This window comes from Erythranthe guttata, chromosome 8, assembly GCF_056151865.1.
Source record: "Erythranthe guttata isolate IM_541 chromosome 8, IM_541, whole genome shotgun sequence".
Taxonomy (NCBI): Eukaryota; Viridiplantae; Streptophyta; class Magnoliopsida; order Lamiales; family Phrymaceae; genus Erythranthe; species Erythranthe guttata.
Genome location: NC_142540.1, coordinates 16,592,004 through 16,610,977, shown reverse-complemented (window position 1 = coordinate 16,610,977; position 18,974 = coordinate 16,592,004). Strand labels below are relative to the sequence as shown.

Here is an 18,974-nt window from a genome sequence, read left to right as displayed (position 1 = left end):
ATGAAATTTTGTATCGATTAGTAGTAAACTCGTCAAAGTCAATCGAGTGTCTGAAATGAAATTATTCTGTAGCATTTAGCAATACATATCTGAATTATTTTGCATACTTTGCTCATGCTCTGTTCTGTGTATACTTGTTCATCTCTTTGTTTAACCTGTTTGATAATATATAAATTCCAAATAAACAAGGTAGAAAAAAAGAAGCACAGTATATTTATTTACATGTTCATATCTATATTTGTGTGTGAACAATAAACTGTAGGAAAATAAATTAAAGAACCTATGGTTTTACTTCGTTGGTCCTGGAATCTACGTACAGTCCGATATTGTACGCCATGGTTCCATCGGGCTCCAACAAACCATAGTTCCTCTCTGAAGTGGGGCCCGGTTTCATATCCTCATTAAACAACGCAAACATGTAAACCTCTAACCCCGTTTGAGGCCTCAACGGAGTCCCTTCTCTCCTCACCTGCCTCCTCAACAAGTTCCCGTTATAGACCGCAGCGTTTTCCAGGGTCGCCCCGTTTTCATTCGGGTCGCCCCGCGAAGGCCAACCTGTTTCTGAAACCCCTACCTCCACTCCTCCGTAGCCCATTTTCGCCATAGCGAATATTATAGCATCCACTTGAGCGTACAGCATATTATCGTAATGTAGATTTGTGTATGGATCCACCACTCCTGTATTCGGGTTGAAAAGTACGTAGTCTAGAGAGATGTTATTCGGGTCGGATTTGTACGCGAAATACGGGTAGGCATTCATCCAAAATGGAGCTCTTGTGGCGGATAAAAACTGCAGGAACTGGGGCATTATCCGGGTAAGTTCGACCCGGAAACGACCTGCTGAAGGGGGGAAAGATTCTTCAAGAACCGCTAACGAACTAGGGGTTGAAACCCTGATGAATTGGTCTAACCCGAATCGAACTAGAGCGTTGTGTATGCTGACCAATGCTGGTACAAGGTAAGAAACCAGTGAGGTGTCACCACCGGTGAAAACCTCATTCCCGACAGCGATTCCGGTGATGTTGGTCGCCGGAAAATAGGGCTTTATGTGGGTGGCAACCCATTGGAAGGCTTGGTTCGGATCTGTTAAAGTGGGCAGCATTTGGTTTTCTACAGTGACGATTAGTTCGATGTTGGAGTTTGCGAATGCTGTCAGGATTTGAGGGTTTGTGTCGTAGATTCTGGCTTTCGTCAGCCGGAGTGAGTGGAGGAGGTCGAGGACTCTTTCCGGCGGCGGCAGATTGTTTCCCACTTGGCCGTAGTTGATGCCCAGCGCCTCCACTTGTTTTGGAAAATGAAAACCTGTTCAGATTTTATCTTAGTTTCACAGTTTATAAGAATAATTTAATCAATATATCGAAGTCAATCTATATATAGAGGAAAGAGTGGGCATGTATACCAGATAAAGTTAGAAATAAGCCGAGAAGAACATTTAACATAGTAATCCTGCTAACAAAATTTTCCATGTGAGAGAGGGAAAGAGGAATGTGTGTGTCTGTGTGTGTGTGTGTGTGAGAGAGAGAGAGAGAGAGAGAGAGAGAGAGAGAGAGAGAGAGAGAGAGGAAAGGGGGAATGAAAAGAAAATCGAAAGAGACTATAAATTAAGAGGTGAATTCCTTTCTTTGCTTGTTTGCCTTTTGGTTTATTAAGATAAAGGGATTTTTCGTAGGTGCCTTGGCTATGGCAATTAGGACATATGCTTTCATTCTTGCTAGTAGTTTGTATTGAGTTTGGCATAATGAAATTAAATGTAGAATGAGTAGATTTTTCTTGTTATTTAATTATGTAATGTCACTACTTCCTAGTTCATTAATTAAACTGAGCAAGGATTTTAGATATAAAAATAGTATTATTTGGGTCTCTCATCCATTTATATATTTTTGAAATGTATATAACAATTCATCGCCACTTCTCATACCTTACCTCGATAATCATCGCCACTTCTCATACGTTACCTCGATAATCATCGCCACTTCTCATACGTTACCTCCCGCTGCCATCTATCCCTCTCTTAACAAGGAGGTGTCAAACAATAGCTTCTACTTTCGCCACCGCCACCGCTACCGCCACAACAAGTACACACAGTAAACAAATCGGAAAACTTCTCAATTTCCTCTTCTCCTCCACCACCACCACCACCACCACCACCATCCTCCCCTCCTCCACTAATGGCACCATCTCCTCGTCCGATGCCTGCCGGATTAAAAAAAACCATATTTATACTAATTAATGTCATCAAGACTCAATTTTTATTTTCAAGAGAGACCTATATATATATTCTAAAATAATAATACATAAAGAAGGTAGAGAAATAAACCCTCTAATCCAAATTGTAAATCAATCAGTGTTTGGCAACGTCTTCATATTTTTCAACTTGAAAAAAAATAAAAAAATAATAAAAAAATGATCTTAAAAGACAAGCAAATATTAATTTATTTTCATATTTTTATATTAAATTTCCTTTTCCAACACCTTTATATGATTTCATTTCACTAGTACAATATTGTATATCCTTTTCCAATATTATATATAAAAACATCTATAAAGTTCTAGAATTATGGGCTCGAAGAACCAAGATGACCTAAGCCCATATACAAGGCCCAAACCCTCAGAAATAAAAAATAAAAAAATAAAATCAAAATCAAATCGAAGTCTCTGTTAGCAATTTATTACTGCAAAGGGGAATTTCTCCCATTTCTCCTCTCCTCTCCTCATCTCGGAGCGTTACTCTGTTAATTCTCTCTCTATATTTCTCTCCTGTAATGAGGAGCTCCCCTTGAGATTTCACCACTCTTCTATGTCTCAACGCACAAACTCCAGCTCCACCAACCCCAATAAACGCTCCTCCTCCTCTAACCCCAACGCCAACACACCTATCGCCGCCGCCGCATCCCCAATTTTTCCGGCATTGAAAAAGGCCAAGTCGCAGGGCGTCTCGTGCTCGGCGGACGGGAATATGAACGGGCAGCAGCAGCAGGCCACTCCTCATGTGCACTTCGCTGAAACCCCCGCTCTCTCTCCGATGATTGAAGACGATCCGAATGATGCCGTATTGGATGCCTCCTCACCGTCCAGCGCTTTCGGACGCGTCGGTGCTACTTCCTGCGGAGGAATCACCTCTAATTTGTCCCGGAAGAAGGCCACGCCGCCTCAACCCACGAAAAAACTCGTAATTAAGCTCTTTAGAGGTTGGTATTTTTGCATTGGGAATTTTCTGATTGTGCGATTTTTGTTAGTGGTTTTATGTGTACTCACTTCTGGGAAAAGATTCGTGACCTTCTCAATCCGATTTTTACTTTTTGTGCTTCTCCAGTTGAGGTGAAATTGTTAGGGTTTTCATGTCTTTGATTGGCTCGTTTGGTATGGGAATTTTGTTCGTGGATTCTGTAAATCATTAGAATTTTTTTATGTTTAATGTAGTTCTATTTCTTTTGGGGGTAATATGTGAAGATCTGGTATTTTCTCAGCTTTTAAGAAGTGTTTCTGTCACTTCCAATTGTATGAATTAGAAATCTTTTAAGCTGATAATTAATCATGAGTTAAATTGTTCCAGCTGATTCATGCGTTTTAACACTGGATTTTTAGATGTTTTGGGTTAATTACTTAAATTGTCTATTTAGTCTTAAAACTTCTTTTGCCAGGTGTTACATTTTTTAATGTACGACTTTAGCAAAAACCTAGTGTGGCTTCTTATTGTAGATGAACATTGGGCCAAAACTTTTCGGTGGTTCAATCTTTATAGTTTTCTTCAAGGGGCTAATTCTGACAAATAATTCCAACATAATAATAAGCAACAAGTATTGGAGTTTGTTCTTTGGTTTCTTGTTGTGTACATGTTTCTCATATCTCAACACTTACACTTAACTGCTTTAAACTTTACGATTAGAGTTGCTCTGAAGGTCACTATTCACTTTGATTTTTAATTTTTGGTTTCTCTCATAACAATAGATTCTGAAGTATTGTGGATAAACATTTTGTCTATTACTTCAAGGAAATATTCTTAACTGTTAATTTTGTGATTCTTGTCTGAAGCCAAACCGACTCTTCCGAGTAACTTTGAGGAAACTACATGGGAAATACTCAAGTCTGCTATCAGTACTATATTTTTGAAGCAGCCTAATCCATGTGATTTGGAGAAGCTCTATCAGGTAAGTGTAGTTGCTTTCCTTTTTTCTTCCGTTATGCACTTTCTCATAAATGCTGATTGACCATCGTGTGATATTAAGGCTGTCAATAACCTTTGCCTGCACAAGTTGGGTGGAAATCTCTATCAAAGAATTGAAAAAGAGTGTGAATTCCACATATCTGCCGCTCTACAATCTTTGGTTGGCCAAAGTGAAGATCTGGTGGTTTTCTTATCACTTGTAGAGAACTGTTGGCAGGATTTTTGCGACCAGATGTTAATGATCCGGGGTATAGCATTATTTCTTGATAGAACATACGTGAAGCAAACTCCCAATGTACGTTCATTGTGGGACATGGGCTTGCAGCTTTTCCACAAACATCTTGCTCTAGCTGCAGAAGTGGAGCACAAAACTGTATTTGGTCTTCTAAAAATGATTGAGAGCGAGAGGTAATCCACAATCTATCTATACTTAAAATTTTCTTACATACATGATCTATTATATTTCTATAGTTATTAGACATTTGTCTGTATTAAAGAATCTCATCTGATTTTATTAGTGACTGCATTTTAAAAATGCTATTTGGAATGTGAACAAGCCCGGTTTTCAAAACGTAGGATTTTACATGTATGTTCTAATATTATTATTATTTTTGTTTGCTCATGTAGACTAGGGGAATCAGTTGATAGGACGCTCCTTAATCATCTTCTCAAGATGTTCACTGCATTGGGAATTTACCCTGAAAGCTTTGAGAAGCCATTCCTCGAACGTACATCTGAATTTTATGCAGCTGAAGGTGTCAAATATATGCAGCAGGCAGATGTTCCAGATTATTTAAAGCATGTAGAGGTACAAATTCATGCTGCATTTATCTTCTGCTCTTTATTCAGATTTCCGTCATTAGATCTTGGATGTTTACATTTATTGTTGTTCCACTTCTTCACAAGATTCAGTTATATGATTTTCCAGATAAGGTTGCAAGAAGAAAATGAAAGATGCTTACTCTACATCGATGCAAGTACAAGAAAGCCACTAGTAGCAACTGCAGAAAGGCAACTTCTTGAGCGTCATATATCTGCTATTCTGGATAAGGTGGCTATTTCCAGATAAAAAATTAGATCTATATGTAGTTATTGGACTTGCATATGTATGCTTTAATATTTCCGATCTACTTGTGCAGGGTTTTATGATGTTAATGGACGGTAAGCGTATTGACGACCTTCAGAGAATGTATTTGCTCTTCTCCAGAGTCAATGCCCTTGAATCATTGAGGCAGTCCCTTAATCAATACATACGAAAAACTGGCCAGAGTATTGTCATGGATGAAGAAAAGGACAAAGATATGGTGTCTAGCTTATTGGATTTCAAGGCAAATCTTGATAGAATATGGGAAGAAAGCTTTTATAAAAATGATTCATTTAGCAATACCATCAAGGATGCGTTTGAGCATCTCATTAATATTCGCCAGGTACTATAATTTTGTCATTAGTATGATTTCCTACTCTACTTCCAGCATAAAAACATCCTAAACTATACCATCCGAAAATATAGAAGTTTCATGTTTGCTGTGTATATTGGTTACAAGTTGACTTGTGACATCACATCTATGAAGTAATAGCGACTATATTATTAGTTAGTCGTAGTCATTGCTTGGATTTGTTAATTTTCATCTTGAATCATGAAATAAATTGAAAGTCCAATAGCAGTGTGAGAGGTGTGAGTCTTACTGAGGTTGGAATCATAGAAAATCATAAAATTGTTCTTGGTGCTTCTGGATCGGACTGAACTATCATAGCTAATCAATATTAGCATCTGAATTCGGCATTAACTGATATTTATCTGTAACCAGTTACACAATATTCATGTAGTATTATAATTTTTTTCAGAACCGACCTGCTGAGTTAATTGCCAAGTTTGTTGATGAGAAACTTCGTGCCGGAAATAAGGGAACCTCAGAGGAGGAATTGGAGGGCACACTAGACAAAGTTTTGGTCTTGTTCAGATTTATACAGGTAAATGGATGCTACTAAGCTTTCATCTCTGTAGACATAGTGTTGGTATATATTTATATTGCCATACAAATTTTGAAGTACTTATAATTTCTGTGTCACTCGTCATGCAGGGTAAGGATGTATTTGAAGCATTCTATAAGAAAGATCTTGCTAAAAGGCTCTTGCTCGGTAAAAGTGCATCTATTGATGCAGAGAAATCAATGATTTCTAAGGTAAAACTTCTTATTTTTCTGATATTTCTTCAATCGCCACCGAAATTTTTAATATATACGCAAAATGAAAAAAATGGAATATCTTATTGCAGTTGAAAACAGAGTGCGGCAGTCAATTTACCAACAAACTTGAAGGAATGTTCAAGGTTCGTGTTTATTTTGGCGTTAAAGCCTGATGCGCTTTACTTGGAATTTTTATGGTGAAGTTTTCAGAGAAACCAAGTGACATGTTTCTCAACCTTCCATGAAACTGAATGAGTATCATCTCTTACAGCACTTGTGCTGAATTAGAGTTTTTAGAAAATGAGATTGGACAAATTGGAGCAACTAGTTCCCTTTTTAAAAACTTCAACATGGTTTTCCAAAATGCTACGTAGGGGACTTTTGCTGAATCTTAGTTACTCCTTTCCCTAGCCTGCTAAGTCTACTTTAGACATATATTAGAAAGCGCAAAAAAAAAGAAAACCGAGATACCAAAGATACCCATCAAACTGTTCTGTAGTAGTCCGTTTAACTTTCTATTCTATTTTATCAACCAAGACTAAATCAATGTCTTAATAACATTGAAAATCATTAATTCAGGACATTGAATTGTCAAAAGAGATTAATGAATCATTCAAGCAATCATCCCAAGCTCGAACGAAACTGCCATCTGGAATCGAGATGAGTGTTCATGTCTTAACAACTGGGTAAGTTGCTGTAATTCACTGCTTCTGTATTTCTCTTAATCTTGCACAAATTTTAACTCTGTTACAAGTCTTCTGAGTACCAAGCACATGTATGGTTTTGCTGATTGCAGGTATTGGCCGACCTATCCTCCCATGGATGTTCGGCTGCCTCATGAACTCAACGTGTATCAGGTTTGAAGGAGTGGATATGTATGCAGTTAGTTTGATTCAAAGCATAATGTTCTGTAAACTTACACCTTTTTTTTTTTTTTTGCAATAAAAAATTCTTCAGGATATTTTTAAGGAGTTCTATTTAAGCAAGTACAGTGGGAGGCGATTAATGTGGCAAAATTCATTGGGTCACTGTGTCCTAAAAGCAGAATTTCCGAAAGGAAGAAAGGAGCTAGCAGTTTCTCTATTTCAGGTTGGCTCATAACTTTTTCTCCTCGTTCATATTTATTCATTGGCATTACAATCTAACTTCATCGTGTTATTGCATCTGCTGTCTTATTTCCCAGACTGTTGTGTTGATGCTGTTCAATGATGCACAAAAGCTCAGCTTTCAAGATATAAAGGAATCTACTGGTATTGAGGATAAAGAGCTTCGTAGAACTTTGCAGTCCCTTGCATGTGGAAAATTCCGCGTTCTTCAGAAAGTGAGTATTCATTTCTGGAGAAATCATTTCCCTTAATTTCATTGGCTGACACAAAAAAATTATTTTCTCTCATTTGATGAGTAATAATAAAAAATTCGGCCTTGCAGATGCCTAAAGGCAGAGACGTGGAAGATGATGATACCTTTGTCTTCAACGATCAATTTGCTGCTCCTCTATATCGTATAAAGGTAGGTGAATTGTTTTTTTGAAATTTGAAATGCGAGAGTTTTACATAGATGAATTTCGTTTCTCAATTGGGTAGTCATTGGCTTACTGGATTAACATGGTACTAATAGGCTGACCTATATATATTTATCATGAGCAGGTCAATGCCATTCAGATGAAGGAAACAATTGAGGAGAATACCAGCACTACAGAAAGGGTGTTCCAAGACCGTCAATACCAGGTAAAGTTGTGTTTGTACAGCTTCTCAAAATCGATCTTCAAAATCTCGAGAAAAAAAAATTCAAAAGTTTCTCTTTGGAATACAAATATATATTGCTTTAATTTTCAAATTCTTCTAAAATATCCTTTTCCCAACACATTTGAATGTGATATGACTGATACAGTGTAAATTGTCCTCTCTCAAATATAAACTAAATCTATTTTTTGCTGCACTTTCCATACACAGGTTGATGCTGCCATTGTTCGTATAATGAAAACAAGGAAAATGCTGAGTCACACTCTATTGATAACTGAACTCTTTCAGCAGGTAAACAAGAATATTCACATCTCTCAGTTTTTCTTCTGCTTCAAATGCATATAAATGATGTGCTGATTGATGATTATACAGCTCAAGTTTCCAATAAAACCAGCTGATTTGAAGAAAAGAATCGAGAGCCTCATAGACAGAGAGTACCTTGAGCGTGACAAAAACAACCCACAAGTGTACAACTATCTTGCTTGAAGAGTGATGTCGATCACAAGTTCTAGAGTTTTTCCTCGTTCCAATGGAAATGCAAATCCAAATGCAAATGTTTGCCGAGATGCTGGAAGTTGATGAAAATCCCATGATAAATCGAAATTATGTATAGAAACTTCTTTTTTTCCTTTTTTTATTGTGATGTTTAGTTATAACTGTAAAGTATATTTCCTCAGATATGCTCTCGAATTCCGTCTCTGTCCGAGTACATGGAGAAACCAAGTCTTTTTTTTTTTTTTTTATCCTTTTTTAATTACTGTGTTTTTATATCACGAGTATAAGTAATATTTAGTTATTTTTATTCGATTAGCAACTGTTTTATGTTTCTGCTGTCATATTTTCGTTTTAAAATATGTCTCATACTGTCATACAATGAGAAAATTGTGCAGGAAAATCATGAAAATTCTCAACTATTAAATCACAAGTCACAACTAGTAGGAAAAGCAAAGGCACAAATAACAAGAATATCCGAGTGCACAGCCATCTTCACCCGAAGAACAGCAACCAAAAATTGGAAAGTTTGTTTAGTGCAGGAAATACATTTCCAGACAATCTCATTCGAAACGCATAACGAGAAGAAACGATCAATACCAATATTTACATCTAACATACAAACCGAACGCGAAATACACACATACAAATTCAAGAAAAACTTTAGATATATAAATATATCTTTATATATTTATACAACAGCCATCTCACACATACAATCTCTCTAACATTACAGTACTTTCTCGTACGACTTAATTTATCACCAACACCAACACAAACACATACCACAAACGAAAAAAAAAGAAAAAAGAAAAACACAAACCAAACATATATATATATATATTTCTAAGCAAACAGAACCTGGGCGCTCGAAGGCGTCAAATCGAACAAGCTCCCAGGAGCATCCACCGTTTCCCACCTCACACAAAACCTACCCCCCTTCTTCCCATTTCCACCGGTGGCAATCTCGTAATTCTCCACAACATACCCAACAGCCACATGTAAATTCCTCCCCACAACATAAACCCTACTCTCCCAACAACTCACCCGAAAGGGCTTACATATATTCTCCGGCAAAGGCGGCCCTTCAACAACCTCCCAGCAATCATTCCCCGAGTCATAAACCTTCAATTTCGTCCTCTCATGCTCCGTCACCACAAAAAGATTCCCGTGGATCACCACACTAGATCCCGTCCACCCTTCCCTAAGTCCAGCTGGCATATTCTCCCAATTATCGGTCATCGGGTCATAAATTTGACCCCTAGGCACAACATAAAACGGCCAAAACCACCCTTCTGTCACAAGAAACTTCCCATCAAGAACCGCCGAATCGTACGACGCCATGTGTGTTCTCATATTCGAAACGGGGCTCCATGAACCGTTTTTTGGATCCATCATCTCGCAAGAATCGAGCTCGTATAAGTCCGTGCTGTTCCCACCCGCAACATATATCATTCCGTTTATAACCCCGCTCGCAAAAAACGACCGCGCTGTGACCATCTTCTTCATCACAGTCCAACGATTTTTACGAGCCTCGTATTTTAGTACCAAATTAAGTGGGCAATCCACATCGGAAACCACTCCCCCGCATACGAAAAGGGCCCCCTCGTGTGGGATCGAAACACACCTAAAACCTTGAGGACAAACTTTATCCTTACAAGGCATAGCCGGAATTGTGTGCCAGGATAAGTGAGTAAGATCTAGAACCTTCCACTCGATTTTTCCGGTGCATTTGTGGTACGCGAATACGAAAAGCCATGGATCGTGAAAACCAAGCACTTTTCTCAAAGTGAAGAAGCGCTCTTTGCTTCCGAATAATGAATACCAACGCTTGCATACGGATTTGCATGACGTGTGTTGATCTACCGGTACACGGAGGAGGCATTGTAGTGCCACATCATCGGGGAATCCTGGAATCAAGGGCTCTCCTGTAAGAGAATTATCAAAGTCTAGTGCGTGGTCGGTTATGGTGGAACGCGCTGCGGGTAATCGAAACTTTGGTGAGAGGGTCATTTGGGAATCGCCAAGCTTGAGCACTGGAGCTTGTTGTGACGAAACTCGCACTCTTTGCATCTCTCTTTAGTTGAATATACGGAGCTTAACGTACGAAAGAATCCCCTAATGTTTCTTCCGAACGCTCGACAAACTCCGAAATTATATCCGAATAGTCAGCGAGAGTTAAAAGGCCGATCTTGATACACCTAACTTGTATGTGTTCCTCAAATCAGAGCAAATCAGTGCTCATAAATTCCTCCCCATAAAATTTTCCGAATTCTATTGCAATTTGCACACTTATTTTTTGTATTATCGAAAATCACAGCACTTTCTAATGACACATCACTGTGTGAGTGTGTGACAAAAACAAGAAACTGATTACTTTTGTTCAATACAACTCCAGCCACAACTTTTGCTCACCCCAAAAGTCATAAAACTCTTTCCCTTAACTGAAAAAGAAAGCAAGAAAAATCATAAAACACATGACTCATTAAACCTCAGTTGTTTATTGAAGATTCACTGTAATAATCCCAAATACACAATAAGCTAAAAATAAATTAAAAAAAATTAAACCCCAGCATAGTAGAAAAATTGAAGTAAACACACGGCCGAAAAGCTGAAAGATTTCAACAATTTCAAATGTCAAAAACCCAAAAGGGGGAAAGTGAAGACACGGACAAAGCAGAAAGTAATTTTCTATTTTTAGGGCAAAGTGAAAGAACAAAAATTGAAAAGGAAAAAACAAATTCAACTCACCGATTGAATGACGAACAGTTTTGACTGAAACAAGGACTCCTCGCAGATTTTACGCAAACAAATGATTCGCCGGAGAATTAATTATTTATTAATTAATTAATTAGGTATTTATTAATTAGCTGGAAAAAATGTATGGCTTTAACATGCTTGATTATATTGGAAGGGAAAGAATGATAATTTTTGGTTCGTGGAAGATCATCAATTGGTCCAGACTCCAGCCTATGCGGCAAAACACCACTTTGGATTCACAAGTCTCACGCGCCAAATGAGCGCGTCCTAAAGCGTTTTCTTACAATTTTATGACAAGTGTGAAAGCGATTAATAATAATATATACTCTCTCTGCATTTTCCATGTTTTAATATTATTAATTAAACTCTAAATATTAATTATTTATTATAAATGATTAAATAATAAATATTACTTTAGTCATTTTTATGTATTTTTCTTAAAATCAAGTATTATTTACTGATCTTACCCAAAAAAAAAGGGGGTCATATTTATTGAGATTTTTAATTCTTGTGAAAAGTGAAAAGAGATACTCATTTAGAAGTGTATTTCATTATTTTCTATGAAAATGATATTAATCGTATAGTATTCAATATAGATGTTTTAGTTTTATACTGTTTATTTATTTTATGCTACACTATAGAAATTTTGTCGAATTATGTATTACCATAGACGAAAACAATAAAATATATTTGCTTTGTTATTTTAAATCACGATTGAAAAACTAATTGGTATTGATCATGTGTAGCATTTAGCAGAATATAGGGGATGTTTGGTTATGTTTCCAATGAGAATTTTTGGGGATGTTTGTTTCTATTTCCAAAATGGATTTCCAGTTTTATACTATTCATAAAACCGAGATTATGTTTGTTTGACAATTTATCCCGAAAATCCCATTTTCCATTCTCAAATTTCTATTGGAAATTCACTATTCATATTTTTTTCAATTTTCAAACCTACTAAAACCTACTAACTAACCTATATATTTTATTCCACCAACTCATTTCTCTCTCCTTCTATTCATCACTCATTAATATTTACACTCTCTCTCCTCAAATTTCTCTCTCCTCATTAATATCTACACTCTCTCTCCTCATAATTTCTCTTTCTTCTTCTTCTTCTAATAATAAAAAAAGAGAATAAATTCAAAACGGACCATCCGTTAATTGATCTTAATCGGATGTCCACTCAACATGTGACACGTGGTATTAACTACTTATATTAATTTAGATAATTCATATATAATAGTAATATACAATATTGCGTGTACTGATTCAAGAAGAAAAACTATATATTCAAAGTTGCTTAGCTTGACACGTGGCAAAAAAGGGTTAACAACTAACGAAATAATAATAATAATAATAATAATAATAATAATAATAATAATAATATAAAACCTTATGTTCAACAGACGGGTTTTCGGGTTTTTCGGGGTTTTGGGTTTTTCGGAGTTTCGGGTTTTGGGGTTTCGGGTTTTTCGGGGTTTTGGGTTTCGGGTTTTTCGGGGTTTTGGGTTTTCGGGTTTCGATTTTCGGGTTTTGGGTTTTTTTGGGTTTCGGGTTTTTCGGGGTTTTGGGTTTCGGGTTTTTCGGGGTTTTGGGTTTTCGGGTTTCAATTTTCGGGTTTTGGGGTTTTTGGGTTTCGGTTTTAGGTTTTGGGGTTTCGGGTTTTTCGGGGTTTTGGGTTTTCGGGTTTCGATTTTCGGGTTTTGGGTTTTTTTGGGTTTTTTGGTTTCGGTTTCGGTTTTCGGGTTTTCAGGTTTCGGTTTTCGGGTTTTTGTTAGTTCCGAGTTGATTTAGTGGTAGAACTTTAATTGTGATATTCTTTTTAATTAATATTATATGGTAAAAAAATAGCATGTAAACTAAGAAAATGAGAAAAATAAAATAAAAGGAGAAAAATAAAAATAAAATAAAAAGATGCACAAAGATAAATACAAAAAAAATATAAATAAAAGAATTTCAATGACCAAATTAAATTAACCTTCAGCCATTTAACCTTCAGCCGATTAGTTTAGAGTGGGAGTACAATTCTCCAATTCTAAGGAAACATAGACACGTGTCAATGCGTGGATGGAATTCGATTATGCCTTATTAACGGGTGGTCCGGTCCAAATGCTCACCCATAAAAAAAATAATAACAACAACAACAACAACAACATCAACAACAACAACAACAATAATAATAATAATAATAATAATAATAATAATAATAATAATAATAATAATAATAATAATAATAATAATAATAATAATAATAATAATAAAAATTATTAATAATAATAATAATAATCATAATAATATTGTTATTAAAAATAATATTCATTGTAGAAGTAGTAATAATAATAATGGTAATAGTAATAATAATACTAATAAATAATAAAATAATAATACTTATAATAATATAAGAATATAAACAATAATAATCATAATAATAAAAAAAAATCATAATAATAATAATAATCATCATCACTATCATCATCCTCAATCATTATATTCTACTTTTTCACGTACTTTCGTAGAGAAAATTCACCACAACCAAACATATTCTCATTTCTACACCTACATAAAACTAAAAATGCCCCTTCATCCAAACATATTCCCATTTTCTACACAAAAACCAATAAACTACTTTTTCCATCAGAAATTTTGAAAACTAGAAATTCCCATTGGAAACATAACCAAACATCCCCTTTAGTTTTCAAAATTTCTAATGGAAAAAGTTGTTTACTGGTTTTTTTGTGTAGAAAATGAGAATATGTTTGGATGAAGGGGTATTTTAGTTTTATGTAGGTGTAGAAAAAAAAATATGTTTCGTTGTGGTGAATTTTTTCAACGAAAGTACGTGCAAAAGTAGAATATATTTTGGTTTTTTTGTTTGTTTATGTTTTTTTGGTAATAATCTAGGATGAACTGAATCAGGGATGGAAATTTTAAACTATTCAACTGACAAGATTAACGGACAATTCAACAATTCAACAATTCGACCTAATTCAGAACTTTGTTTGATAAAGAAGATGGAAATAAATAAACTGGATGCTAAACACAAGTTGCATCAAATCATCCTTCAAACATAAGACGGAGAAAACTAGATAAAGTCAACTCAATAAAGGGTGGTTTGACTCTGCCACCTCGTTTTCGCAGAGAAGGAATTCCTCCATCTCCAGATAGAGGATCAAAGAACATTATCCCTTCAACTCGGTAAAGCAACTCAGTCCTGAATCTTTTCACATTCTGCCAGAACAGATTTTATTTTAAGTGATTAACGTCGTCATAGAAAAACTAAATAAATTATGTGATTAACCAAAATACCTGGTTTTGATTCGTCAGAATATTAGATATAATATCTCGTTGATGATTAAACATTGCAGAACCAGCAATTCTACGTTTATTTTCAACATCTGATGTAAGGATAAGAATAATTCTCCCGAATTCAACACCGAACCCCTCATTGTCATCCACAGTACCCTTGTCAAGAATCTCGAGCAGGCTCTTATAAAGAGCATCGTCAGCATATTCAACCCCATCGAGCATAAGGACCAAACATGGCCTCAGCCTTACTTGATCGACAAGAAACTCCTTCACTTCCTCACCTCTGCTGTTGTTGTCTAATTTGACGTAAACGAAAAACGATTCCCCCAAAAACTCGTTAAGAGAATTAATCAGCCCTGCTTTGGCAACATGGTTCAGACCTACAAAGAAGTAATGTTTCGCTGGCAAATTTGACCCTTCCACTGGATCATAATCACTCGATGAATCCAATATCATTCCAGTTGGTTCCAATGAATCACCATCACACACCTTCAATAGAGCATCCAATATAGTTCTAGTTGCTTTACCAATACCCGTATCATACCTTTCCAATTCTGTGCAATGCATCTTGAGCGTCTTCTTCTTATCATCCATAGGAAGATTACCATTGCATGATGCAACCTAGGTGTTTGGTCATCGTATACACAGCATATATAACATAAGATATAGGAAATCAACTCTCAGGCTGACAAGGAAAAAGAGTGATGGAATATAAGCAATAAAATAAATATATACCTCTTTAGATACATATCTTATTAGCATGTGTGAGTCATGAAACTGATACCGGAAAATAGTTGACAGGTCATTGCAGGCATCTAATAATAACTTCTTCAGCTCAGATGAACTTTGGCCCGATTGAAACAAATCTAAGCATTCACTCCGTAAGTCAAATATCCTACACACTGCTTCCACCTTTTTTTTCGACTCAGACATAAAATTATCAAATATTCCATCGTTTAGCTTGAAATACCAATCACCCACATTTTGTACTTGTGTTTGAAATCTAAACGACAATTCATGTGTTCCAACAAGTGTATCAACACATACAAAACCACAATTAAAACCTTCTGTGGATGATAACTGTGGAATGACATGCTCAAGCAATGCTTCTCGGAAAGCCTTTCCAGCTTCAAGCTACCAAGAAATATGACAAGAAAACAATCAAAGACAAGAAGAGTATCTAAATAGAAAAAAAAAAAAAAAAAAAAACTTAAGATGAGAAAATGGCAACTGATGGGATTTTATGCAATCAAGATCGTGCGGCATGGTAAAATTATTTCCGGCTTTCCCAACATAAATTGCTATAACAAGGAAGATTACTACAAGGGGGCATTATAGATGAAGAAATCTAAACTATGATGGATCCAATTAATTATACTATATATCAGTACAGACTAGTTGGATAATTTTTTAAAGAAGCTTCAGCATAAATAACTAGTTAGGAACTCGATAAATTAGTCTTCTTATCTTACATAAAAAAAATAAGAGCCTTTTGACCTATATCATGGCACGATGTTTAAGGTTGTCTTTTGTGGTTGTTTCCTCTATTTTCGTCCAATTATTATTCTTAGCCCGACAGCTTTTTCGTCTCATCAGAAATCCATCAGAAGATGAAAGAATAAAAATTTCAAAAAAATAGGCGCAGCTGTTTAGAATTTGTGCCAAGATCGGCTGTTCATTTCTGGTTTGATCGGTCTGAGTGTGTTTGTTTGTCATTAATATTAAATATGAGGTGGATTATTAGGGGAGAGTTCGAAACTATTTTTGGCCTTACAGAGGAGCAGTTCTCATCAAAGAGACGGTCGGAGATTGATTTGTGGACAAAATTAATAAAAAAATTGTTGAATTTGAACAGTATATTTGGAGTTCATTATTATTCATTATGAATGACGGATATCAGTTTTGGAGTTTCAGTGATACGGTTTTGTAGCTTGAGCAGTAGGTATGTTTGGTGATCACTTTCAAAATTCTTTTATCGTTTATGATTCCCACTTTTTTGTTATTATTTACCTCTTCCCATTAACTCTTCCCCATGTTACAGCCAGTTTATAAATAAGATAACTACTTACCCGCTGTGTCGGTCCCTTGAGAAATAAGACATCTATTGCTTCAGTAGAAGCATGCACAACTAATCTTTCTCCATAAACGTCTCTAACAGTTTCCCTAAGAAGCAGCCTCGCAACAGCCTGCCCATTGCAGAACCTCTTAACGACAAGAACTTTATCAAGGGAATCTAACAGATCAGCACCCAAGATTTTTCTCGCCTACAAATTCCATTTAAAAAATAGTTAAATACACCAATCATCAATCTTGTGAAGCAATGAAAAAAAAAACATGTACCTCAATGACAACTCTTTCAGGACCACTGTCTTTTAGAGGACACTCATGGACTTTACGTAGTTCTAGGGAATTTTGTCTGTACCGATTCAAAAGATCGATAAAATTAGAGCCTGTGCAACTCAATTCAAGTTGATCGGATCCCACACTTGAAGTCATGAAAATAATAGACTTCGACAAGTCAACAGCGTTCCTCTCTTTAATATCACCTGCTTTTCCGTAACTCAAAATCTCAATGAGAACCCTTGTGACAATGGAGGAAGCCTTGTCAATTTTGTCCAGAAGAATAACCGAATAAGGACGCTTTGTCACAACCTCAGTCAGTTTATTCAAAAAATCACCACGTATACTCCTTGACCTGAACGAAAAGGTCCAAAAACATGAGAGATACAAAAAGGGGTTAAATAATACGAATCAAAAGAGTTTAAAGAATCCACACACTACCACTCCGATAGATCAAAAGCTGCTGATTCAACCAAAGGCTCTGCATACTCTGCCATATCTATCTCTACAAGTCTGCTTGCATCACAATACCAATGTTGTGCAACAGCTTTTGCAATCTCTGTTTTACCAACTCCAGACGGGCCCAAAAGAAGAAACGAACCCCTAGGGCATGTACTAGTACTTCTCTCGGATACCAGAGTTCCAAAAATTTCATTAATCACGGGCATCTGATTCACCACCCTACGATTTGTCATATAAATCGCCTTTTTCTTGTAGCGATGCTTAAAAGATGGAACAATCTGAGTGAGTGGGACATCATTGAGCTTGCTCAGCACCTAACAATGCTTAAAATGTTAGCAAGGTAGACAATAAAGATGTATATATGCTGCCATTGCATCCCATGAAAAGGAAAAAAAGTATACCTGCTCTAAAGAATCTTATATTAACAGAAATGAAAACAGGCAATACGCAGCTGTAAAGTAGTTTTAAAATGTATAGTGACAAACCTCAGCAACATGATAATCCTTGACAGTCAAGAGAAACCGGAATCGAGAAATTAATTTATCTTGTACAACATCAAGAAACAGAACAGCTTCCTCCAAGGTGGTCTTGTTCAGCATAGGACAGTCCAGATTTGCCTGGAGTGATCTAATCTTGTCATAGATAGTTTGGTCGGACAATGGATCAAATTCGAAGTCCCATCTGTCTAAGAACTCGTTCAGGTAGAACGATGCAGAATCACGCTCACGCAACAACCTATTCACCCAATATTTGCTATCTGGGTGGTAGTTCCTATATAATTCAACGAGTTCGACAACCGCACGGCGCAGCTCGTATGCCTTGTCATTGAAGGCCAACTCGTGGGCGCAATTTCTAAAGTTTTTGCTAACCAGCTTGCATGCCTCATCCAAGATTTCGAAACCTTTTTTTGGGGCTGTGCGGTGATATCAAAATTATATTATTAATAAAACAATTCTATATCAAAATTACAGGTTCCTTGTTTCAGGTCCAATACTCTTCCAAAAAATGCCTAATCACTAAGCGGTTGAAAATAAATCACGATGAGAGGGGGAAAACAAAATAATAAGAACCAACAGGAGAGAAATATGATCAAAATTTCTAGGGTTATATTTGTCTTCGATTTTGTTGTTCGTCTCGAGAGAAATAAAAACCCTAATTAGCAATTTTTAGGTCGTCCAAAAAAAACAAACATGCCTAATCACTCAGCCAAACACTTGAAAATAAATCACTGATGGGAAGAGAAAGAGAAAAACAAACCGGAACTCAACTTGGATTTGAATGTTCTAACGCCGTGAACAGCGAGATCAAAAGCGCGGGGAGAAATTAGAACACTGTATTTCCTCTCCAGCTTAGGTTTCGCTTCTGCTAACAACCTCGCCACCTTATCCTCCATAGCTTATCTTTTTCCCCAACCTATTACTGTGAAACTGAAACCCCTTTCAGATTTTTTTTTTATATACGTGTTTTTCTCCACCGTTATTACATGTCAGACCTCTAACTTTTCTTTTTTTCTAGTTT

General features: G+C 36.2%; 4 protein-coding genes across 4 annotated transcripts; 1 reads left to right on the top strand and 3 right to left on the bottom strand.

Annotated features, from left to right (window-relative positions):
• Positions 1 to 145: 145 nt before the first annotated feature.
• On the bottom strand, positions 146 to 1,710 carry LOC105951361 (glucan endo-1,3-beta-glucosidase 11). The gene is made up of 2 exons (XM_012974786.2): positions 1,400 to 1,710; positions 146 to 1,302 (listed from the first exon to the last, which is right to left on the bottom strand). Exons 1-2 carry the CDS (start codon positions 1,464 to 1,466, stop codon positions 281 to 283), a joined length of 1,089 nt encoding a protein of 362 aa, XP_012830240.2. The 5' UTR covers positions 1,467 to 1,710; the 3' UTR covers positions 146 to 280.
• Positions 1,711 to 2,619: 909 nt separating this feature from the next.
• On the top strand, positions 2,620 to 8,895 carry CUL4 (cullin4). Its single transcript, XM_012974785.2, has 17 exons — positions 2,620 to 3,188; positions 4,033 to 4,148; positions 4,227 to 4,573; positions 4,793 to 4,973; positions 5,094 to 5,216; positions 5,305 to 5,592; positions 6,011 to 6,136; positions 6,247 to 6,348; positions 6,441 to 6,494; positions 6,931 to 7,037; positions 7,148 to 7,208; positions 7,309 to 7,440; positions 7,535 to 7,672; positions 7,780 to 7,860; positions 7,998 to 8,078; positions 8,304 to 8,384; positions 8,466 to 8,895. The coding sequence occupies exons 1-17, from the start codon at positions 2,798 to 2,800 to the stop codon at positions 8,577 to 8,579; spliced, it is 2,523 nt and encodes an 840-aa protein (XP_012830239.2). The 5' UTR covers positions 2,620 to 2,797; the 3' UTR covers positions 8,580 to 8,895.
• A 340-nt stretch (positions 8,896 to 9,235) lies between these two features.
• On the bottom strand, positions 9,236 to 11,585 carry LOC105951358 (Galactose oxidase/kelch repeat superfamily protein). The gene is made up of 2 exons (XM_012974782.2): positions 11,337 to 11,585; positions 9,236 to 11,029 (listed from the first exon to the last, which is right to left on the bottom strand). The coding sequence occupies exon 2, from the start codon at positions 10,656 to 10,658 to the stop codon at positions 9,432 to 9,434; it is 1,227 nt and encodes a 408-aa protein (XP_012830236.2). The 5' UTR covers positions 10,659 to 11,029; positions 11,337 to 11,585; the 3' UTR covers positions 9,236 to 9,431.
• A 2,688-nt stretch (positions 11,586 to 14,273) lies between these two features.
• On the bottom strand, positions 14,274 to 18,974 carry LOC105951357 (chaperone protein ClpB1). Its single transcript, XM_012974781.2, has 8 exons — positions 18,714 to 18,974; positions 17,942 to 18,369; positions 17,436 to 17,770; positions 16,995 to 17,349; positions 16,724 to 16,918; positions 15,390 to 15,788; positions 14,655 to 15,275; positions 14,274 to 14,576 (listed from the first exon to the last, which is right to left on the bottom strand). Exons 1-8 carry the CDS (start codon positions 18,847 to 18,849, stop codon positions 14,403 to 14,405), a joined length of 2,643 nt encoding a protein of 880 aa, XP_012830235.2. The 5' UTR covers positions 18,850 to 18,974; the 3' UTR covers positions 14,274 to 14,402.